We start from the raw sequence: 23,294 nt of genomic DNA, 5'->3' as shown, positions 1-23,294 counted from the left end.
GAACAACAACTCTTTAATTGATTGTTTCTTTATTATTAAGATCACAGTTTCAGCATCAAATTGAATATAATAAGTTTTAAGATTCAAAGGCATGAAGGTAAGATAGGAAATTCAACTCTTAGGACACTAAATTTGATTGGCTACACAGAATTATGATCTGTCTCATATAATCACTTCACTTGAACTAAAAACGAAGTCTAGTCCTCAGCTATCGTAATGACCCAAATTTCTTACGCCTAAGCTTCTCCACTGTAGTTTTCAGGCAAGATGCTGGCCACAAATTTACAGAACAAGCCTGTCTAGCTCAGTCGATAGAGCGCAAGGCTCTTAACCTTGAGGTCGTGGGTTCGAACCCCACGGTGGGCGGTGGTTCGTTTTTCTACTTTGCCATATATATTTTTTTCTTTCTCATGCAGCAGGCCCATTTTCCATCTTATAAATTATGGTTTATGTCCAGGCCCAAATTCCAAAAAGATGTTTTTTAGCACTTCATTAACTAATTCTGTAGAGTACATGGCATTAGGGCCTTAAACAATAGATATTGTCTTAATTTCACCCATTATTAGTAAAGTGAATACGAAAACTTATTGTTTACTCAGGAGGGATAGCAAAAACCAAAAACCAGCTCAATTCACCACTATAATTCATTTGGACCTTCTAAAAACAAAATTCGTGTAACTTCAACACTTGTTATTGTCTGAATACAAAAGAAACAGGAAAACTTACTTCCAAATGGTGGGCATCCTCGAGTTTGTGTAGGACTTTTTTGGTATAACACAACTCTGAGGATTGTCAGGATCATGACTCAAAGGATCTCTTTTGAATTCATTGCTGTTCCTCTTTCAACATCAACCAGATGTAGACATCCTTCGGAAGCTGCCGAAAGAGCAATAAATACATCAGGTAACACCTTATTCATATATGGTCATATTCCCCATGTGTCAACATCAACAGTTCAATAGTGACAAATTCGTGGTTGCTCAGAAATTAAAAAGGAATAAGATAAGCAACCATTTTCTCCCTCTCATAGACCACGGACCAAAACAAAAACTTCATATTCCAATCTCATCTACACCTATACAGTATGACTTTACACATTTATTTATAAAAAATAATTAATTTTACTTAATTTTTAAGTTTAAAATATATTTAAAATTAGTAAAATATTAATATACAAATATTTTTGTATTTTTTAATAATGGATGGATTCGGGATGGGGTGTGACTTAGATTTTACAAGTGTGAATTAAGTTCGGTGGGTCCTAGACACCTCTAGTGCTTTCTGTTCAAATTAGAAGAGGAAAATATTATCTTAATATATAATTGGGTATTGACTTTTGTATTTATAATTAAATACAAGATCAGTATAAAATGGTTAATTAATAAAAAAAATATGAATATCAAAATTATGTTTTTTGTATCTTGAAAATTCAGGTAAAATTATGTAATTAGTTTTTATACTTTATCAAAATGGTAGATTTAGTTCCTATATAATAATTTGTAAAAATTAAGTCTATATATTTTTTAAAATTGACAATATCAGTTTAATGTGTTAAAATTTTTTTATTATTTATATTGATATAAGACTTGATTATGTTAACATAATATTTTTTTTGTTAATGTGATATTAAATTTGATGACATGACAATAATAATACGATATTTTATTAACGATGTAATGATAGTGTCGACATGGCATGATCAAATACTAACATGACATTTCAAAAATACGAACAAATTTTTAGGATTTAAAGAAAGGGTGTTGTCAAACCAAAAAAATTGAATTCTGTACTCCATAAATTAAAGTTGTGAAATAGATAAAAAAAAATGCCATATCATCATCCATAGATCATCATATTCATGCTATTTTAGTAAAAAAATGTCATGTCAGCAAAAACAAAAAAAAATTAATATTATTAACAATTGAACTAGCATTGGTAATTTTAAAAAATATAACGATTTAATGTTTACAAATTATTACCTGGGGATTAAATCTACCATTTCACAAAAATATAAAGACTAATTGCATAATTTAACAAAAAATATAAAGTTTGTTTAAAATGAAGAGAACAATAAGAAATGTCCGTTAAATGGAGGTGGGTCAAGTCTCTAGATCTTAAGTTGACCCATCCAATTAAAATTTTAAAATATTTGAAAATATTTTTATATTAATATTTAATATTTTTAATATATTCTAAAATTAAAATTAATTAAAAATATATTTAAAAATATAATAATATTTCGAACCAGACCATATCAAATCTGAATCTAAAATACTTGTACAAGACCCGACTCGAAATGATCCAGGCCCATGGGTTTGGTGGGTTGCCGAACTCGCGGGTAGGTCCAAGAACAATGAATGATGATATTTCCCCTTTAATTTTCCATGGGACACATTGAAACCAATTTTACAGCTGATACATGGTTGGTTGTAAAGGTACCATCAAGTTGAGTTGAGTCACTCAGTGTTATGCTCGAGTCACAAGTTCGGTCGAGTTTTATTTTTTTCATTCTCGAATTTAATTTAAAAAATGATTGAGCTATTTTAGGTTTAATTATTATTAACTTATATCAAAATTTTAAAACTTAAATAGAGTTTGATAAAAAATTTAAATAAAAATAAAAAAATATATTTTATATGTATTTATGTATAATATTAAAAAATCTAAAAATTCACAAACTATACAAGACAGATTATTATCAAACTTGAATTCAATTCCACTCGTTATTTGAATAGCTTCAGCTCGAACTTAACCATGAATAAATTGAATATGAATACTCATCAAGTCAAATCCGAACAGTTCACAAATAGATCCAACCCACTATATCTCTAGCTCCTTCGTTGAAAGACATTGTTTTAATAAATTATGTCTTTCTTCCTTCTTCTTTTTTTGTCCTTCAATCATTTCTCTTCTTTGGTGTTTACCTTTAAGAAAAGAAAAAAAGAGACAGAAGAATGATCAAGGCCAAAGAGAAAATGCTAGCTGCATGAAATGTGTTAGTCATTAATTCCTTGAAGTTTAACTAGCAATATCCTCCATTTCTTGCCGACATCTCCCGATTGGTTGGAAAAATGTTAGTTAATCGATCATTACGTTGATGACGTTGATGTTTAAGTCAAATGAAAATCATTTTCTTACCTTTTTCCCAAGTATTTAATAATAATGCTACTTCGTATTTGAAATAATCAAAGTTTCTTTCACCATCTTCTCTCTCTTCCCATCCATTCTCAATTGAATTGTATAACAAACTATAAAAACTGAGTTGAGAGGTTCCTTCAAGTGTCACGTGGCACTCTATCAACCTCCCCAACCCAATTTAAGTGATATTATTTAGCTTATTTAGCGATTAATGAGATTAGGTTGAATGATATTATAAATTATTTTTTGCAGATAATGTTATCATCAACAACTAACGACAAACTTATTTATCCTATTGGTCTCAATCTAATATATATTATTCGTTCCTTCTAATATAATTTAATTGAAGATTTTTATGTCGATTAAGACAATAAATTCAAAATAATAAAATAATTTTTATGAGTATTGTGGTGTAGTGACGACATTCTTGGAGTATACTTGGATAACCCAAAATTATATGTATGTATATAACTTATTAACTAATCATCGTTTGAAATACCCCAGACTCCAATCGGAATCAACAGTGACATTAAATAATATTTAATTGAAGGTAGATAATACGGAAAAATCAGAAGAAGGAGAAAAAATAAAAATACAAACCTAGGAAATACGACGCTATTAATGGTGTCTTCAAGGAATCTCCCATTTTTGTTTGTTGGATGATGTCCTAAGTTAGGTTGCAGGGCTTCCATGCTCTGTGGGACACATCATTGTTTCGCTCCATATTTATTTATTTTTCTCCCTGAAGTTAAAATTTTGTCCCCCTTTGCTTTCTCCAGCTTGTAATGATAAAACCTAGATATATAGATAGATTATAGATCCACTTTATTGCTTGTATGGTGCACCAGTATGCAGCATCCAGCCTAAGGCATAATTGCACCCTTTATTTTTTAATTTTCTTAGAATAAATTGCAACATATACATATATATATATATATATATATATATATATATATATATATATATATATCATCTTCCTAAACAGGGGCGGTGGAGCTAGCCAAATTTTATTGAGGGGGCCAAACATAATTAAATAAGAGTTAAAAATTTTAAAATATTAATATGTTAAATTCAATCAATAATAAAAATATTGATAATAGAAATATGAAACTAAATATAAAACTATAATTTGTAAAATATAAATTGTTAAAAACGATATATAAGATTAATAATTTTTTCTTATATAATCAGAATTATTTAAATACTATATATTCAAGAGAATAACATTTTAACTAAACATAAAATGTAAAGCATATAAAAAAATATACTCAAGTTAATTTTTTCTTACATAATCAGGATTAATAAAAAAAATGATACGTTGATGAAATTTTAAGTAACAATGTAATATTACAATTTATATTTGAGAACTATATAATAATTTATTAATTTTTAAACATTTAAATGATAGAAAATAAGATTTATGTAACATAAAAAAAAAAATATGGTAAGTAGAAGGTAGATACTACATATTACATAACAAAAAAGAAAGAAAAAGAATATGGTTAATAGTTTGTAGAAATTTGAGAAAGAATATTTATAAAAACTTATAACATATGAACAAATAAAATAAAAATAAAAAATAATAATATAAATTAAAAAATTTAAAGTTGAATAAGATAAGTGAAATTATTTTATTATTTTTTATTTATATTAATTATTAAATAAATCATTATTTTGAGGAAGCTAGTAATAGAATATATAAAAAAATTTAAAAATTTTTATATGTTATGAAAAAAATTTTAAAAGTTTTGGGGGGGCCATCACATAAGGAGGCTCCGCCCCTGTTCCTAAGCATATGAGATTTCAAGTTTTACATATGCATAAACCTTCAAGACCTGTTTTTCTTGCGTCCCTTTTCACTAAGGCATCCTATCTAGTTCAGTTTTGAAACAACTTGAAGGAAAAGGAATACGAAGGAGCAATTCAATAAAAACAGCTAGCCATGCCCCCTGCCATGCATTTTTGTTACTCAAAGCCTCCAATACTCGATTTCTTGCTTGCCTTCCACAAATGCAAAGTAATCGAGATGATTAAGCAACATGCATGTGCTAAGGAACCTTTGGTTCAGTGTATTTGCTTTCAGTAAAGAGAGAATAGACTGAGAGACGTGAGAAAAAGAACAAGTTTCTACTCCCAAAGTGGCAACGAATATATCCTAAAGCTCTCTAACAGGCATGCATGCCCTTTAGACATCATTCACATCTTATATTTTTGCATTGCTTATAAGTTAAAATTTACAATAACGGGATTAACTTGAAGTTCTAAAAGGAAGTTTGTAAATTTGTAGCCAAAGGAAGACCTGGTCATTGTTACACGAAACAAAAGGCATGGTCAGAGAAAGCTCACTTGCGCCAACCCGAAAGACTTTTGCTTCTTTTGGATTTTCATGTCTAACCTACTCTTTAGTCAAAAGAAAAGCAGGCAGAAAAAGGGTGTGGGAGAGATTGGAGAGCTTTTGAAACTTTTTTGCTATGGGTTATCAAGAAAACAAAGTTTGATTGGCTACGTACGTCGAGGATTTTGAAGGAGATTCTATTAATAATTGAGCAAAGCATAGTTTGAAATCTGTGGCTTATTGGGGTTCTAATTCTGACGGATAACTACTACTATTCTTTCTTTAATGAAAGAGTATATACTAACATCTAACTTCGCTTTTTCCGTACATATATAGCCACGCCCCTCGCCCGCCATTCATTTTAAACATATAGCACTAATATTATATATATTGTCTTGTTAAACCAAGGCTTCCTTTTCTTTTGGTGGATTTGCCAACTCTGGATTCAAAGTTTTTGAATGGATAAACATCTAATTACATATTCTGGCTGAAGATTTGAAATTCATAATTTAATTTAAACACAAAATTTCAATTTTTTTGTTTTAGTTTGGATGCTTTGGATTCAGAATTTGAAATTAAATTATAATTGATTTTGTCACGATACCTAAAAAATTAAAAAAATGATGTTAATTGAGGTGAAGAATTTGAATTTGTTGAAATTTAAATGTTATCCAAAGAAGTAATTTAAAATTTAAAATCTAAATTCCAATTCTTATATAACAAGTTTAACTTAATCGATATTATCTTTCTGTATTTTCCTCTTAAACTTTTCATATGTTTAGATTATGGATGATTGGGAACAAAATGCACTAACTTTGATATGAAATGAGAATCATGATCAATGGGGTATCCGATTAGGGAAGGAGGAGGGGGTGAGGCTGAGTCGTTCACCGCACGTGAAACGTAGCGAAAAGGTGGTCCACGAAAATGATTTGGTTTGGAGTGGTGAAGGGCATCAATGGCTACAATTCCTTGAATGCTCACATGGTGGGGGTGGAGGAGAAAAGCGAAAATGATGTACATTTCCCCGACTTTGCCAAACAGCAAGCAAAAGCATATCATACTCTTAGTCCCAAAACACAAATGATATTGTATATGCTAATCAAATCAGGAAGAAAATCAATACAAATATAGCATGTAGGATTTAGCACAATCCAAAAGAATATGGCATCAAATTCTTGAAAGCTGGAAACAAAAAAAAAAAAAAAAGCAAATGAAAAAAGGGCTTGATGCTTGGCACTTGGGAGGCTTTGACTTTATTGTAACCTGTATTAATTAAAAAGTTCACGAGTGAGTAGCTTGTGAGGAATGTCAAATGTGGAAGCTACTAGCTAGTTGTAAATATGATGACAAGGGAAGTGGTGGGTGGTTTACATTCAACACAATTTACTCCAGATATTTCTTCACATTCTCAAAATTAGTTAATTTTTTTTCTTATTTTTACTTATAATGCTAGTTTTATATTAAGGTAAAATTATACTTTTGTAATAAAACTTTATGAGAATTAAATTGATAAGAAAATTTTAATTTAACGAACCACTTTAACTTGCAAATAACAATTTGAAATCTTTTTCTCTTGAGAGTAACACATCAAAAGCTTTAACATGGTAGTTATTAGTTGTGGATATATTAAGTTTCATAATTGATGAATCCATTCCATTGTGGAATTATTAAATGGTATAAAGTTTTACGGTTTTGAACCTAATCAAGCAACTTCACATTAGTACAATTTTTAATCCTTTTATAGCAAATTTCAAGTCCATTATGATAGCCAATTTGAGGTAAGAAATTAATTAAAATGACTCTCTCGGGACATGAGAATTTCAAGTTGTTTACAAAAAGTATAAAACGAAAGAGTAGATTTGAATTTTACGAGTCAATTGCTTTTAAAAAATAAATAAGTTCTAAAAGTATAATTAATTTAAAAATAAATTGTAAACTAGTTGAAGTTTAAACATACGCTCGAGGAAGACATTAATGGATTATTATCCAAATTAGGAATATTTGAAAGAGTGCTTACTACTTGACAGGGCTGATTACCTCTTTGTGAAGTTTATTAGAAGTTTTGTACTAATCATTATCATTTTTTATATTTGAAAATAATACTTAGGCCGTGACACTTAGATTCGAATTTTTAAATTCAATTAGACTGTTTAAGAATGGTATAAAGGCTATGGATTTATATTTAGCCAAGCTTACATAAAACTTTAGAAGGTTGCAGTTTAAGATTTCAAATTAAAACTACTATTACTTAGAGTCGGTGTCTATCAAATTCAACCAAATTAAACAAAAAAATAAATATAAAACTCATTCTCTTTCCAAATCTAGAATTGTTTATGTCCTTCAATTTTAAAACCTAAATTTATCCAAATTCAATTGGTTTAAATTAAATTACGTGAAATCTAAAAATATAAAATTCAAATGTAAATACATTTGAAATAAATGATATGGTATTAGTAACGTATCGGATACAGGCTAAATCGGTTAAATATCTCAATTGAACTGACACCTAGCGGTAAAATTGAGAGCACATGCTAGGCATTTAAAAAGCCAAAAAAAAGAAAAAGAAAAAGAAGGAATGAATTCACAGAGGGCGGTACAAGATTCAAATATCAGTAGAACTACAAGTGGAGAAAGGAAGTCGACGGTTATAATTATACCAGCGCAGCGTGGGAGGTTGTCCATATCCCTTTTTTTGGGGTTTTTTAAAATGTTTCCTTTGTTTTAAAACTCAAGTAGAGTAGCTGCTACTCCTACTCTTTCCCACTACATATTTAAGCAATCCCAAAAAATTAAAACTAAAAAAGGAAAAGAAAGAAGGGAGAGATCAAAGCAAAAGGTGCAAACGAACAGAAAGTTCCAGATCAACGGCAGGGAGGGTTCGGGGCAGGACACGTTCGTCATTTCTCTTTTTTATTTGGCTCTGTCTTTCTCTCAGATCCTGTTTCCTTCATTCATTCTCTTCACTCTCTCAAGGCTCAAAAAACAGTGCCTTCCTTTTTTTTTTTTGGTTTTTGATTGTTGTTGCAGAGGACGAGTAAGAATAGAGGAATCGAGGGCTCTCTTTTTTGATTTTATTTAATTAGTAGCATTTTTTTGGTAGTTTTGAGAGTGGAATTAGAGATAACCAAGAAAAATGGAGAGGAGCACTCCAGTGAGGAAACCACACACTTCCACCGCAGATCTGCTCACTTGGTCCGAGACTCCTCACTCCGATTCCCCTGCCTCCGCCACTCGCTCCACCCGCCCGCACCAGGTAGTACTTTTTTTAAAACAAAACAAAAAACCTTTTTGCTGGTGAATTAGTGTTTTTGATTGATATATTTTTTTATTAATGGTAGCCGTCGGATGGGATCAGAAAAGTGGTGTTTGGAGGCCAAGTCACGGATGAAGAATTTGAAAGCTTAAACAAACGGTGAGATCTGCTTCCGCCTTCTCCCTCTCCAAAAAAAAAAAGAAAAAAAAACCTTCATTTTTTCTTTTAAAACTATATGAAATCTTTTTAGCTCTACGTTTTTTATTTGTTTTTTGCGCCAAATAAATGCACTCTCAAAAACGTGGAGGTATTGCTATAATTTCGCTCTATTGTCTTTTTATTTTTTTTATTTATTGTTTCTGCTATTTTCTCTCTCTTTATTATCTAAAATATTTTTTTTGAAAAATTTGACTTCAAATCTGCGCTTAATTCAAATTCCTCAACTTTGATCTGTTCAATTATTCATGGTTAGTTTCCTTAATAGCTGTAATTTATCAACTGTTTATTGGTGATCCTTCGGATCTCCGTTCTGATCTAACAGTATCAACCGTTGAAGGAGATCTAACTGTACCGACTGTAACTATTTCTAACGTACCGTATCAATCATGTCTTTTGAATTGGATAAAAGTTTCTTACTGCTCGGAATTCGTAGTTCTTATGCTTTGCAAGGTTGGATAATTTAATGTACATCTGCAACTCAGTTAAAAAATTGCTTTTTCGTTAGCAATGAAATGTCTGAAAATTATCTTATTTTACATTCTCCAAACTCAAAGTAAAAGTCAGTAAGGCTGTTTGATCCATTCCATCTCTGTCATTCAGGGGATTTGTTAGGATAAGTCGATTAAGGCTGGAAGAAGGATGAGAGGGGTTTTTCGCTTTAAGCTGTAATAGAATGAGAAAATGAATATGTGCCTTGATCAATTTTGCATCGTCTACACATTTGGTTTATGCTGTTTATCTAAGTGCCTCTGGAACTGTCATCTGTTGCAATTTCCAGGAAACCTTGTTCTGGATATAAAATGAAGGAGATGACTGGTAGTGGCATTTTTGCAGCCAATGGAGAAAATGATGAGTCAGAACCAGGCAGTGCCAATCCCACTCCAAACAACAAAACAGGACTACGAATGTACCAGGTATGCTCTCATCTCATTCATATTTCAATTTTGTTATGAGGATACAGATATCTGTAATTAATAACTATGTTTTTGGAACAAATTATATTAGTCTCAAGTAATGTTTCATAACATATTTTCATGTTTGGCACCGTTAGCAAGCACTTGCTGGAATCAGTCACATCTCATTTGCTGAGGAAGAGAGTATTTCCCCCAAAAAGCCAATAACTCTTCCTGAGGTGGCGAAGCAGCGTGAGCTAAGTGGAACACTAGAAAGTGAGGCAGATGCAAAGTTGAAGAAGCAGCTTTCTGATGCTAAGTGCAAGGAGCTTAGTGGACATGACATCTTTGCAGCCCCACCTGAAATTTTGCCAAGGCCGACAACTGTACGTGCATTGGCATTGAAGGACAATTTTGATATGGGAGAACCTGATACACATAATGTAAGTACATGTTAAAACTTGTAACTTACTGAGTTTTGTCGCTGCATGAATAAATTGTGCTGTTGGGACAATGGTATACATTTTCTTTTGAGATTTTCTGCAAAGGCTTGTGATTGTGGGCAGAACAGCAAATATATACATAAAATTGTTTTAAAAGTGAAAAGAAAGGGAAATAGCTTGAAAAGCAAAAACTGTGCCATATAGAGGTTAGGTTTAGATCACTTTTGCAACTTATTGCACATAAGATAGTTAGAAATCATATGATCATGCTTTGCGAAAAAGGTTTATAGATATACTAATTACATTTCTGTGCTTTAATTTCACTTATATAGAGGCTGGGAATTATAGCTTCCTATGTTCCTAGCTGAGGTTTGCCTTTTACAATTGTTAAGTACTCAAGTTTGCCATTTAGTGTCATATGCATCATTAGTTAAATTTGAATATCCAACTGGTTGTTGAACTTGGATGTTGTTTTGTAGCCTGCTGGAGGTAGCATTTCAAGTGAGGAGGCTGCGCTTAAGACAGCAAAGAAAATTTATAACCAGAAATTTGCTGAGCTTTCTGGAAATGACATATTTAAGGGTGATGTTCCTCCAAGTTCTGCTGAGAAACCACTCAGCGTGGCAAAGCTGCGGGAGATGAGTGGCAGCAACATCTTTGCTGATGGGAAGGTAGAGGCGCGAGACTACCTTGGTGGTGTACGCAAACCCCCTGGTGGAGAAAGCAGCATTGCTTTGGTTTAACATCTTAGTTCTAACTCTGTCATTTTGCTCGGCCGTGTCTGGTGTTTTCTGTTATCTTTAGTGGGGGTGTGATTATATTATTTGACCTTTTCATTGTGGGTTTTGGGAATTATGTTTTAGGTTTAACATGTCAACTTGAGCTATGGGCCTATGCTAATTGCTTTGTTTGTCCATAATCTTGTGTTTCTCTGTCCTGTCTTAGTGAAGGTCTTGGGCTGTTCAGATTTAATTTTATTTTTTAGTGCTACATTGATTATCATTATATCGTTTGTGTGAGTTCTTTAATTGACCTACATGCTTGGACTTATTTTGGTATGCTCTTGATTGAACTTCCGTTTCAATGAATTGACCAACAAAACATCTTAGGTTCAAATCTGAGGGTCACTTTTTTTCTGGGCACAGTATTTCGGAAGAGCTATGGAGTTATATTGGCATCTTACGATTGTCCGAATTCTCGGGCTAAATTGGCATTGGTGTTCAGTATTCTAATTTGGCTATGGCTATATATATATATATGTTTCTGGAATAGAAAATGTTTTGATCACTTGCAGTCATTTTATTTCTGCCCTTTAACCGAGATGGAAAGAATGGGAGATGGTAAGTGGCTTGGTGAGAGTGGTGGCTGGACCTGAGTGCCCATATCATTGTCTGACAATCAGCCGTTGGTTTGGCAAATGTAATTTGCCATTTAAGGAGTGCATGAGAATGGTTTTCCTGTTCCTTCTTTTTGGCCAGGCATTAGCAGGACAAGGGCCGCGTTTTTTGTCGATATTTTCTTCTTGGTCACTGCCACCCTGTTTACGTGCTTTTGGGCAAATGCATGGTACAAGCCAGTGCAAGAACGGCGAACAATTTCAGTAACAGACTGCAAGTCTTTAATTTGGTTAATGCTCTTTTGCCTTTTCCTTTCTTTTTTTTTTTTTTTATAATGAAGTAATAAAATAACAAGTTAAACCATAGGTTATTAAAACCGGTCCGAAGTGGCAGTTGAACCGGTGATCCGGTCACAGGATTGGTACGGCTTTTATGTTTGATGGTGTAAGCTGTCAGCAAATGACCTGATCAAATTCGATCAAATTTGCGGGTTTTTTTTTATTTTTTATTAATTTGGTATGGATCCAAACGTTTAAATCGACTCATATTTATTATATTAAATTAAAATTACTTAAATGTCATTAATAGAATTGAAGTAAACTCATATTAAAAAATTATATTAAATTAAAGTAACTTAAATATTATTAATAAGATTTAAGCCTTGATCTCCATAAAAACAAAAAAATTGTAAACATTAAGTCAGATATTACATTTTAAAGCATTTTATTATTTACATGCATAAGTAAATATGATATATAAAAATATATTTAAACAAAAAATTAAATACGTGATTTAACTATTAAAATAATAGAACTGTCCGCTTTAGTGATCCGATACTCTCTTTGGATTACTTGCTAATCAGGTTTTGATAACTATAAACTAATTGATTAAAAAATGAACAAATAATTAAAATATAATATCAATTATTTGTTTAAAATACAATAAATTTTATTTGTTTTTTGTATTTTTTTTTCTGTTTTTGTTTTTGCATTTTTCTATCTTGAAAGCAAAAGAGCAATAACAAAAACACTAAAGAGACGGAGCTAAACGATTTTGCTGCAACTTAACATTTCAATCCAATGCCTGGTTTTGCGTTTGTATCTGTAGCTTTTTGCTTCTGACTCGAAAGCTTTCGCTCCTCAAATTTCCTTAATGAAAGAAAATCCAAAAGATTGATTTGGTTTTTGACGAGATCGTCGTGGCCCAGTATCCGCATCTGCTTAGAGGTAATCCCACTGCCTTAATGTTTTCGAGAAACAAAGCATATGTTTCCCCATTTCGTGAAAAAAGGTGCAGTGTGTGAAAGAAAGTAGCTGAAGCAATGAATGTTGTTGGTATCTGGCCTTTTAGTCCGGGTATTGCTATGCCTAAACAGTAACATTGGAAACTTGGACGTAGCTCTCAACCGTGAAATGGACTGTTTGTATTTTCTTGGGCAACAAGAGATATTCACTCTCTTCTTGGCTCATTCATCAACTTAACATACTACACTATTTTACTCTCCTTTATCCTTTCTCTTAATTAGAATCGTTCTGAGTTGTTAGTTATTTGGTGGGATTAGCTTCACCGTAGATATCCAAGGTGTAACCTTTATGATCGAAGCATCTCTATTCCTTAGCCATTGGATTTTGCAACAGCAGAGAATGTCGTAACATTGCATCAGATCCAATGGCCGCAAAATTGTTTATTCCTTGTTTTCACCAAGGAAACTAAATACTTACTACTTTTATTATAAAAATTTAGGTCAAGTAAGCAACTACTGAGAGAGAAAAACAAGGAGCATTTATTGCTAAAGAGGTTAGCATTCTGTTTTGGCTATCTAGATAATTATAACTACAAAAAATTAAAAAAAGAAGAAGCAAAAGCAACTTATTTTTTATGCCAACTAACATCATCTCAACAGAAGAATAAAGAAAAATAAAAAAGCTCTAATTTAACGTTTCCAAGTAAGATCCTCTCTCTCTCTCGCTCTCTCTTTCTCTCTCTTTCTGTGCTTTTTTATTTTCACACTGTGTAGTGCCGGTTCACTTCACTGCAATGGCGTGAAATTAAACCATTGCCTGTCCGTACACCATCCTTTTTTGTAACCGTCAAGATACAGAAAATCCCATCGTTTCTTTTCTTTCTTTCTTTCTCTCTTTAAGAAAACCCCAAAACCAATATCACCAAAGAGCAATCTTCAACTGAAAAGGAAACGTTTTTTTAATTTCCATTGTGAGCTTTCTGTATTCTTTCTCTTCATCGACTTTGTTTTGGGTTTTGGGTTTTAACATTGGTTTTGTGTTTTCTTATAAAAATATTCTCTTTGTCTCTATAAAGCTTTGTTTTTTTTTTTTTAGTTTTTCGTGAGGATGTTTAAACTGGGTGAGAATAAGGAGAAGATGATGATGATAAGGGACATGAAGAGAAATAGTGAACTTGAAACTTTATTGAATGAGATCCCTCAAGCTCCTGCGTTTCTCAATCTTCAACACCATTCACAAATGAGCAGAGTTTCTCCTTCTCCTTCAAGCTCTTTCTCTAATGGGTTTTCTTCTCCTGAAGAAAGTTCACCGTTTGAAGAACAACAGCACCAACAACAACACAAGTTTCATCTTAGTGGACTCTGGTTGGATTCTAAATCATCACCTGATTCTCATTATAGAAATAAGAATGTCAATGAAAAAAAGTTGGTCGATGATGGTTTTGGTTTGTGTGAGAATCTATATCAAATGCATATTAGAGATGAAGAAAGAGAAAGAGATATTTCTGGTCAAATGAGGAGATTTGAGAGGGACCCAGACGATTTTGGCTTTAGTTTTGGTGATGTTTCTTCTTATAATGTGGAAAAATATGGTTCATATGAAGGTTTTAACAAAGAGTTTCAATCTTCTCCACAACAGGTTTCTTTGTGTTTTGATGGCGATGACCTCAGGTCCACATTGCTTGGTTTGCAGGGTGGATATGAAAAGGGTGATTCATTGGGGTCTTACACTAGTAGTTACAATCAGTCGAATGGTTTGTCTTCAAAATCTAGTTGGCAAAATAACCCAAGAAACTATCTTTTGGAGCAGAGAGTCGACCAGGTTACGAGTATGGATAATAGGGGAGTTCTGTTACAGAATGCTTTCAGTACGAGGCCCTGCCTTGATAATCCTTTTGTTTGCTCACAGCAATGTCGAATGGATGGTAATGTAGGTAGAGCTGCCATTGATTCTTTGAGTTCTCCCAGGTTCTTGCACAGTAAGATTCCTGTTGAAGAGAATGTAGAGGATAGTGTCATCATTCAAGGAAAGGATTTGAAGTATGGTATTACGAACAAGGTACATGATTCATTTAAGTGTCATAAGAAAAAGTCTCTCAAAGAGATTGCAATGCAAAACCTCCAAGAGAAAAGCTCTAAGCTTGGTAAAATTCTTGGAGAAAATGTGACACTGATGCCAAGTCCGTATTCCTTGGCTGAGTTTCAAGGTTGTATATTTTACATGGCTAAGGACCAGAATGGTTGTCGGTTCTTACAAAGGATATTTGATGAAGGAAGCTGCTTAGATGTGCAAATAATATTCAATGAGATTAATGATAACATTGTTGAACTTATGATGGATCCCTTTGGAAACTACCTTGTGCAAAAGTTGCTTGATGTATGTACTGAAGAACAAAGACTGCAGATTGTGCTCATGGTGACCAAAGAAGCAGGGCAGCTTGTGAGGATTTCCTTAAACACATATGGGTAATTGGTCATTTATCATTTAATTCTTCTTTCTCATTTACTTTAGTGACATTCTTTGTGTTTTTGTACTCTTCCTATATTTGTTGCTAAGTGAATTTAATTCTATATTACAGTACACGTGTCGTACAGAAGCTGATTGAGACTCTCAAATCCAGACAACAGATTTCTCTTGTTAAATCTGCTCTTAAACCTGGAATTCTTGATCTTATCAAAGATCTCAATGGAAATCATGTGCTGCAGCGCTGCTTGCAATGCCTTGACAATGAAGATAATAAGGTACAATGATGAGGGTGAATTAACTTCTGAGGTTCTATACTTGTTCCCACAAATAGGCCTAATCATGCACATTCTATGTTTTTTAATATTATTGGGTTACTTAGAATCATAGTTTTCTCTAACATGAAGCATTTTTGTGTGTGATTTACTAATATCTGTTAAATAAGTGAAGTTCATTTATAATACCATCATCACTTAGCTTTTGTTGATAACTCAATTTTCAACTCTGCATATTTTGCATTCTATAATTTACATCTATCGCAACATAAATCTAATGCATTGCATTTCTTGATGTTTGCTTGTCCATTTTCTTCTTTGAGTAGTATGTTGTAGATTAATAAATCAACAGGAACTGGTTTAAAAAATTTTGGCCAGCAACTACAGAGTCTCATTTCATCATGTCAACCTACTACAGGGGATATCTCTAGTTTATTATTTGGACAGATTTCATTTCTGTTTTATATACCAAGTTAGTAATTTCATTTCCAACTGCAGTTTTTAAGAATCAAACTGGATGCCTTATGGAGTAATAATGCATTTTCATTGGTTTGACTGTGCTTGAATGCGTCAGTTGTGTGTTGTCTCTTGATCTTCATATGTCTTGTTTCCATCAGATTTCATCTTGACAAGGGTTACTCAAGTCTTCTAAAGAAAATAAGATAGTTATCTTGGAGGTCTTTTTCCTATGGCCTAGGCACTCAATTTTGTCTCTGATTAACAATTGAGGGCATACATTGGTTTGATGCAATACATGATCTGAAGATTAGAGGCCACAACAATTTTTCTCATTTGTTTGAACGTATTTCTCCTCTTGGTCAGTGCAGGGTAGCTTCTGTGTGTGTTTGTTTCGAGACATTGTAGTTAAATTTATCTCATTGTCTGGTAGGTGTGCCTTGTAAACAGGTAGTACACATGGTATTAGCATAATGCCTGGTGCATCACAAGCAACTGGCACAAATGCAAGGAGCCAGTTTGAAGGAATCCATTCCATTTTTCTGGATATTTATTAATAGGAACATTGTTTCTATGGGATGAACCAACCTATAACAGGCAGTAATAGGATGTAAGATTCAGAATAATTAAAGCAACACGTAATTTTGAAGATCGCTTAGTCAGTTGGGAGAACCTCTATTGGCTTGCAATTTTGCATAATTGGTCTTATGTTGAGTCATGAACTCAGATCCAATGTCTACTTCGTCTTCCCCTTTTATTTTCTATGATGTTGATCTCAATCTAGTATGTGGCTTTGATTCACCTCAATAATAAGGTTTGATTAAAATGGCTTGCAGTTACCTGATTTATTGTGAGCTCTCTGATAGTTTTATCCTTATCTTCTAGTGTGCCATTCCTATGTAGAATTCTGCCAGAAGTATACTTCTTATTCAAACTGTAGTTTGCAAGCTTTGGTGCATTTCCTGTGTTAAGAAATTCTGTCTCTACTTTGGTGTTATGCATTTTCATATGACCTAATATATACATTTTTAGTCAAGTTTGATTCTTAAACTTTTTCGGTCCTTTGTTTCTGTTAATTACCAATGCAGATTATTTTTGATGCTGCCGCAAAATTTTGCGTAGATATTGCTACTCATCGTCATGGATGCTGTGTGTTGCAACGCTGCATTGCTCATTCCAATGGGCAACATCGAGATAAGCTAATTACCCAAATTTCCAGAAATGGGCTTCTTCTGGCACAAGATCCTTTTGGGTAATAAGCTTACATTGTTTGTTTCGTTTCTTCTTAGTTTGCTGACAAATAAGATTCTCTCATTGCTGGTTCTGGTGACTAATTTAGCTTATAAATTTACTTCAATCAAGCTCAATGAGTAAACTAGGGTCAAGCTTAATGAAAACTCAGTCTACTTAGGTTTATATGATTGTTGTGCTAATGAATTTTATCATCATAAAAAAACCAGTTGCTTTATTATGTCATTATATAATGTTTTATGATAATGAATTTATCATCAAAAGCTAGTACTCGAATCTCATGTAAAAATTCATGTATGCAAAATTGATGGCTTTTCATTGCAGTCAATAATCTCTCTAAATTTGTACTCCCAGATAGAATAACAATCTTTCTTCATAGAACGGGGAGATGATTCACATCTTTCCTTAGAGTGAGGGTACATCCTTTGGGCTCGGATTGTCTATTCAGATCAGGTTTCTGAGAGTCATAGATCCATTTGATAAACATAATCCTTCAGTCATTTCTGTTTTTTCTTCATTATGTCAGATAAGCATGGTATATATATACTCACTTTGTATTGAGGATTCATATGACAAGCTAACCTCTTGAATTCAAAGTGATGCCTGACATGCTTTCATGTTTCACAAACTTATTGGTAATTACATGATATTTACACCAGATTTATCTAATATTGATGAATATGTTACGTCTGGAATTTTAGCATGCTTATAATTAGTTAGCTATGAATAAAAATGCAGTCTGTGCTTTATGGTGCAGATTTTGTGTCATATCTGAGCATATTATTTCATGATATGAGGCAGATTTTGCATTATCTACGATTAGATATTCCCTCATGTCATTGTTTGTCTTGTTTTCTGTAACATTCATATCAAGTACCTAAAAGGCAAAGTCCCTTCAATAAGAACTCTGCTACATGAGAAATAGACACTGTGAAACATATATGATCGCTTATCTCTAGTAAAATTAATTTGGCTGAAAACATGAATGATTAAGGAGGATAATAGTTCTTTAACTTCATTTTCTCAGAAGTCTTTCCCATTTTGTTGTTTGATGTCGTTCCCCCCAACCCAAAACTGCTTTTTGATCATGGATTTATACTGTAATTCGTTTTGCACTCTGGTTTGTAATCTTCTTTTTGCTTGTGAAACAGAAATTATGTTGTTCAATACATTATAGAGTTAAAGGTTCCCTCTGCCATTGGGAACTTGCTTTCTCAGTTCAAAGGGCACTATGTTCAGCTCTCAATGCAGAAATTTAGCAGTCATGTGGTTGAAAAATGCCTCAAGCATTTTTCAGAAAGTCGGTCACAAATCATCCGTGAGTTAATCTCTGTTGGCCACTTTGAACATTTATTGCAAGATCCATTTGCCAACTATGTCATTCAATCTGCTTTAGCAGTAACCAAGGTATGGGAACTTGTCATTTCTTATTTGCTTTGATAGTATTTGTGCAAATGTGAATGAAATCTCTCATAGTATTCCCTTTAGTCTCTTGTCTATGTAGCTCTATGTGAAGATGTGTGATTCTCATCATGTAAAACATTTTGTCTCAAGCAGGGTCCTCTTCATGCTTCTCTAGTTGAAGCTGTCAGACCCCACACGATCTTGCGTACCAGTCCATATTGCAAGAGAATTTTCTCACGGAACCTCCTTAAAAAATGATGGAGTCAATTTGCCGGTGTTGTTGTGCTTCCAAAGTTGCTAGCTGTTCATTACAAATAAGCAATCATGTCCTTGGATTACTAGATATAGAATGTACATGGAATTCTGATGCTGCTGTCCTGATGGAAGGCTTACAGCTTCAGATGAGTGGTTGACTTTCGTGACTCTCCAGGACGTAGAAGAAAATTTTGCTTCTAGTTGTTAATTATGTAGTAGCAACTTGTATTATTCTGTTGTCTTCTTGTTGTCTTGTCGATCCAAACTTTGGATGTATGATATTTTATTACGTTTAAGATTGTGAATTTCTGCGCAAAGCTGATGCCTGAATTTCCTTTTAGGTTGCATTTTTACTTCATTTCTGAAAATGAAGATATACTTAAATAGCTTCTTTGTGGGAGCTTGCTTAATTGCATGTAGATGTCAAAGTACCTAGAACAAAAATTCTTTTGAGAAAACAGATATGCGGATGAAAGATAAAATCTTTAGCACTGAGCATTTCATAAACCTTTTGAGGGTTCACTAGAGGGCACTGACATGTTTGTGAAGGTTTAAACTCTGATCGTTCATCACTAATTCAGATCAGCTAGCATCACATTTGTTGACTGAACATCACCGTATAATACCCATCAAGAGTTGACCTGATATATTTAATCAAATTAGTAGGGTCAAACTTTCATTTGCTAAAACTGTCATTTCTCACTTCTGCTATAAAAAGCTTTAAAGTTTCAATTTGATAAAAAAAAGCTAGAAACATCAGCTACTGTATATATGTGATGCTTCAATGCCATGGTGATTATCTCAAGCATCTAAATCACCAGCATTATTGCATGATGTCGGAACAAGAATAACTAATGCTGACCAATACCTGCTTCTTACTGATATATGACAGGATCAACAACCATACAGAAAATTCTTTAAGCTTAAACATATGCCTGCATACAGTTTTAGGTTCACATAGATAAAAGCCTCAAATACCATAAGACTGACAGTACCACATAGAAAAACAGCATAACAACACACCAGACAAGACCATAAAAGTTCGGTCCTAGGCATATTACTCAACAGAAAATCGTTCTCATGATAACAGCTCAAGCCTCCACATGTCCTGCGAGTGCCAGAAGCATTTTTTCATAGTCTCCATGAGTGTCCTTGGCAATAGCACGATCCAGTGGGACACTGTTCCTTCGCTGGTACTCATCTGCTATGATCTTTAGATCAACCTCAGCCCTAGTGGTAACAACCCTTGTAAGAGCTCCTTCATCTGTTCCTCGTCTGTTAATCGCCAGACGAAGAACCTTCTCAAAATAACTCTCAGGGCGGACCAAGCACTTCACTGTGGCCCTGAGTAGTGCAAGGAACTCATCCTTAGGGTCAGCCTTCAAGTCCTGCAATAGGAGAGTCAAGTCCAAAGAAAGTCTATCAGAGGACAGGATATCTCAAGCATATGAAAGAGCCAATTCTGGAGGGCATAACTAGCCTAAAGCCAAAAGCCTTGAAAAACCATATGGAAAGATAAAAAAAGTCCTCAGTAGAGGCAGAAGGGAGCTGGGGGCACAGGAAGCACAATCTCAGACAAACTTTGTATACCTTGTTTAGATCATTTCCATATTCATTCTTGTAGCGATTCAGAGTTGCATTGATCTGTGCCTTGCTTCTTGTAGCCAAAACCCTGATGAGATCGTCATCATTGTAAGCTTTGTTTGAAATTTTCTCATGGAGTAACTTGGCCTCTGATTTTGCCAGTGTCATGTTCACCTCATCTCCCTCGTATCGGTATGAGCACACAAGAGGTAGGAGAAGCTGGCAGGAATAAATACACATAAATAAGAAGTCATTCACGACAGAAAACAAACAAAAGGCTTCATTGACCCACCGATATAGTAATAAACAAGGACAGAGTACAAATCTCCGCTGAGTGTTTTTATAAATAACTTAAGCATTCCTCTAATCAATCCATGGTTGGGTTATGTATTATTTTCCCATTAAAGCTGCTTTTACTTGGTTGTGACATACCATGGACTGGAGGCCTGTTCTGACCCATGTAGGTATGGGGTTAAACAACAAACAACACATTCCTGTTGACAAACTTATTTTCCCTCAATGTTGCAAACCAAGCAGTAACTATTTAACAGTGCATATATGCCAGCTCTTATTTCAAAAGTTTCCCCAGAGCCTTCTTCAGGTAAAAAGAAGAAATTGAAATTTTTATAGGCATAAGTGATATTTGGTGAATGGAAAAAAAAAAGTGTGATAACAATCTGCTGTACTTAAGCAAAAATTTTCCTGAAGAGACTATATTTCAAAGTATGGATGTTTTATCACAATGCTAATAGTCTAATAGATGTACCTTTCGGAAGTCACCAGTTGTGTGATGAGCAACATCCTCTTCAAGTGATTTCTTATAACGAGCATGATAAGCCTGCCTTGCATGAAGTAGTTGGTTAGCAGACCTTGTGCAGGCTATTTCCATAAGAACCTGATTGCTTGAAGTCCATCTTTTGGTTGCTTCATTAGCCAAAAATGCATCGCGTTCAGCAGGATCAAGAGTCCAAACCAGTACCACCCTCTGACAGATAAGAATTTTGAAAGCAGACACATTATTCATCATTCCAGTCCAGGCAATAAAATAAGTATGTACAGTATTCTCTAACAGTGAATAAAGCAAGTGCTTTCACAAACCGACCTCAAAGTCATCTGAGAGTTCCTTGTCCAGTGCCTTGAGGAGATCTTCTCCATATGTTTCAGCATAAGTTTGCCTAATCAACTTCCTTTGCTCAGCATTTCTGTGACCCAATATAGCTATAATTAAGCCCTCATTAGTTCCCCATCCTGCAATAAACATCAATCAAAATAGCTTTAAATCAAGATATCGGGAAACTGATGCATGAAAAGACATCTAAATATTTATGATCAAAATAAAATGTGACTATCAAAACCATGCTCCATTACATTTGTTCGTTCGACAAGCTATTGTACAATGCGGTAGCTTTCATTAAAAATCTAACTTAGAGGCTCCAGGCAAATAGCCAAAATTTCAATGTGGTAGCTTCATATCAAACGAACTTACTGATAAAGAGCTCCAAAAACCTATTGTTCACAGAAAAAATTCCATATTGACACCTGGATTACAAAATCAATATGAATATAATCCTGATCCAGTTTTTAACTCTTTTTCTGTTTGATCTTTGAAAGTCCAAGTGAACATTATCCATTAACAATGGCATGTATTTGTCTATTTTGTACATCAAAGGCTAATACCGGGTCCCATATACCAGAACAACTTCGTGGCGTACCATCAGATCATCAAGCTGATCTAAAAGTCAAGGAAAACAGAATTTTGAAGATCAACTAATAAGCCTCAACATAAACACAAAACAGATCAGCAGGCTTCAAAGATCAAGCAACTTGTTTCATCAATATCAAGCCATTATCATTTGATCATCACCATCGTTTTTAGCACAATCTTCACAGATCTTGGCAGATCATCCCGAGATTAACCTTCCCACACCCCCCCCCCACCCAAACCAAAAGATTTGTTGGTGTAACCATGAAAAGGATCTTCACTTTCGAAATCAACCCAGGCAAAGGTTAATCGTTTTTTTTTTTTAAAGATCAAAGTCATTCTGTAGAGTTTGATCCGATATTGTATCGAGAAAGATCAAAGTCAATAGAGTTAGATCAATGTAAGAAAACAATAAGTACGTAGGCGATAAAAAAACCAAACGAAATGAATTGATAGAGAAGAGACCTGAAAAGGCTTTTCTTAGTTGTTCACAATCTTCATTTACAGATGGAATTGTTGCGGGCACTGTAAGAGTCGCCATTGTTTTTTTCCCTTTCTATCTCTGTTTCCTGCCTCTGATCAGAATCGAAAACGAGAAGCTGGTAGTAGTGTGTTAAAGACAACGTACGTAGCTGTCGGGATATGCCGCGTCTATGCCACGTAAATAATCTCGACGAATGCAGAAGGCCACGTCGCTACCTGCTAGTGAAGGTCATCGTCGGTTCAGGAAAGTAAAACCTGACCAATAATTTAGACCCACGTGTATCGCAATAAGATTGCTGGAAAGATATTTGCGGGTAATATGATGTGGTTGCTGATCACTCCGCTTCTGCTTTCTCCATAAAGAATGATTATAATTGATAAATGATAATGATAATGTAGATTAAACATATAAATTTACAAAATTTGTACTGTATAGATTAATCACTTCCTAAACAAAGTATTATACTTACTGTTCATGTACTCACATTTTACTGTTCTCAAACAGTATCCTTTTTCTTTTCTTTGAGATATTTGCATATTACAACGTCACATTCTG

At 33.7% G+C, this 23,294-nt stretch overlaps 3 protein-coding genes and 1 non-coding gene across 4 annotated transcripts; 3 read left to right on the top strand and 1 right to left on the bottom strand.

The window, feature by feature from the left end:
• TRNAK-CUU lies at window positions 294-366 on the top strand. Its single transcript has one exon. It is a non-coding gene; the product is annotated as a tRNA-Lys (tRNA).
• Window positions 8,159-11,334, top strand: LOC18592172. Its single transcript, XM_007018735.2, has 5 exons — window positions 8,159-8,729; window positions 8,815-8,888; window positions 9,727-9,862; window positions 10,000-10,284; window positions 10,764-11,334. Exons 1-5 carry the CDS (start codon window positions 8,610-8,612, stop codon window positions 11,025-11,027), a joined length of 879 nt encoding a protein of 292 aa, XP_007018797.2. The 5' UTR covers window positions 8,159-8,609; the 3' UTR covers window positions 11,028-11,334.
• On the top strand, window positions 13,559-19,286 carry LOC18592171 (putative pumilio homolog 7, chloroplastic). Its single transcript, XM_007018733.2, has 6 exons — window positions 13,559-13,567; window positions 13,961-15,330; window positions 15,444-15,606; window positions 17,148-17,311; window positions 18,462-18,717; window positions 18,868-19,286. The coding sequence occupies exons 2-6, from the start codon at window positions 13,973-13,975 to the stop codon at window positions 18,970-18,972; spliced, it is 2,046 nt and encodes a 681-aa protein (XP_007018795.2). The 5' UTR covers window positions 13,559-13,567; window positions 13,961-13,972; the 3' UTR covers window positions 18,973-19,286.
• On the bottom strand, window positions 19,822-22,933 carry LOC18592170 (annexin D1). The gene is made up of 5 exons (XM_007018732.2): window positions 22,721-22,933; window positions 21,656-21,801; window positions 21,320-21,538; window positions 20,560-20,772; window positions 19,822-20,357 (listed from the first exon to the last, which is right to left on the bottom strand). Exons 1-5 carry the CDS (start codon window positions 22,794-22,796, stop codon window positions 20,061-20,063), a joined length of 951 nt encoding a protein of 316 aa, XP_007018794.2. The 5' UTR covers window positions 22,797-22,933; the 3' UTR covers window positions 19,822-20,060.

Source organism: Theobroma cacao, chromosome 8 (genome assembly GCF_000208745.1).
Source record: "Theobroma cacao cultivar B97-61/B2 chromosome 8, Criollo_cocoa_genome_V2, whole genome shotgun sequence".
NCBI lineage: Eukaryota > Viridiplantae > Streptophyta > Magnoliopsida > Malvales > Malvaceae > Theobroma > Theobroma cacao.
Note: the sequence above shows the minus strand (reverse complement) of the source record. Positions and strands in the feature narration are given on the sequence as shown.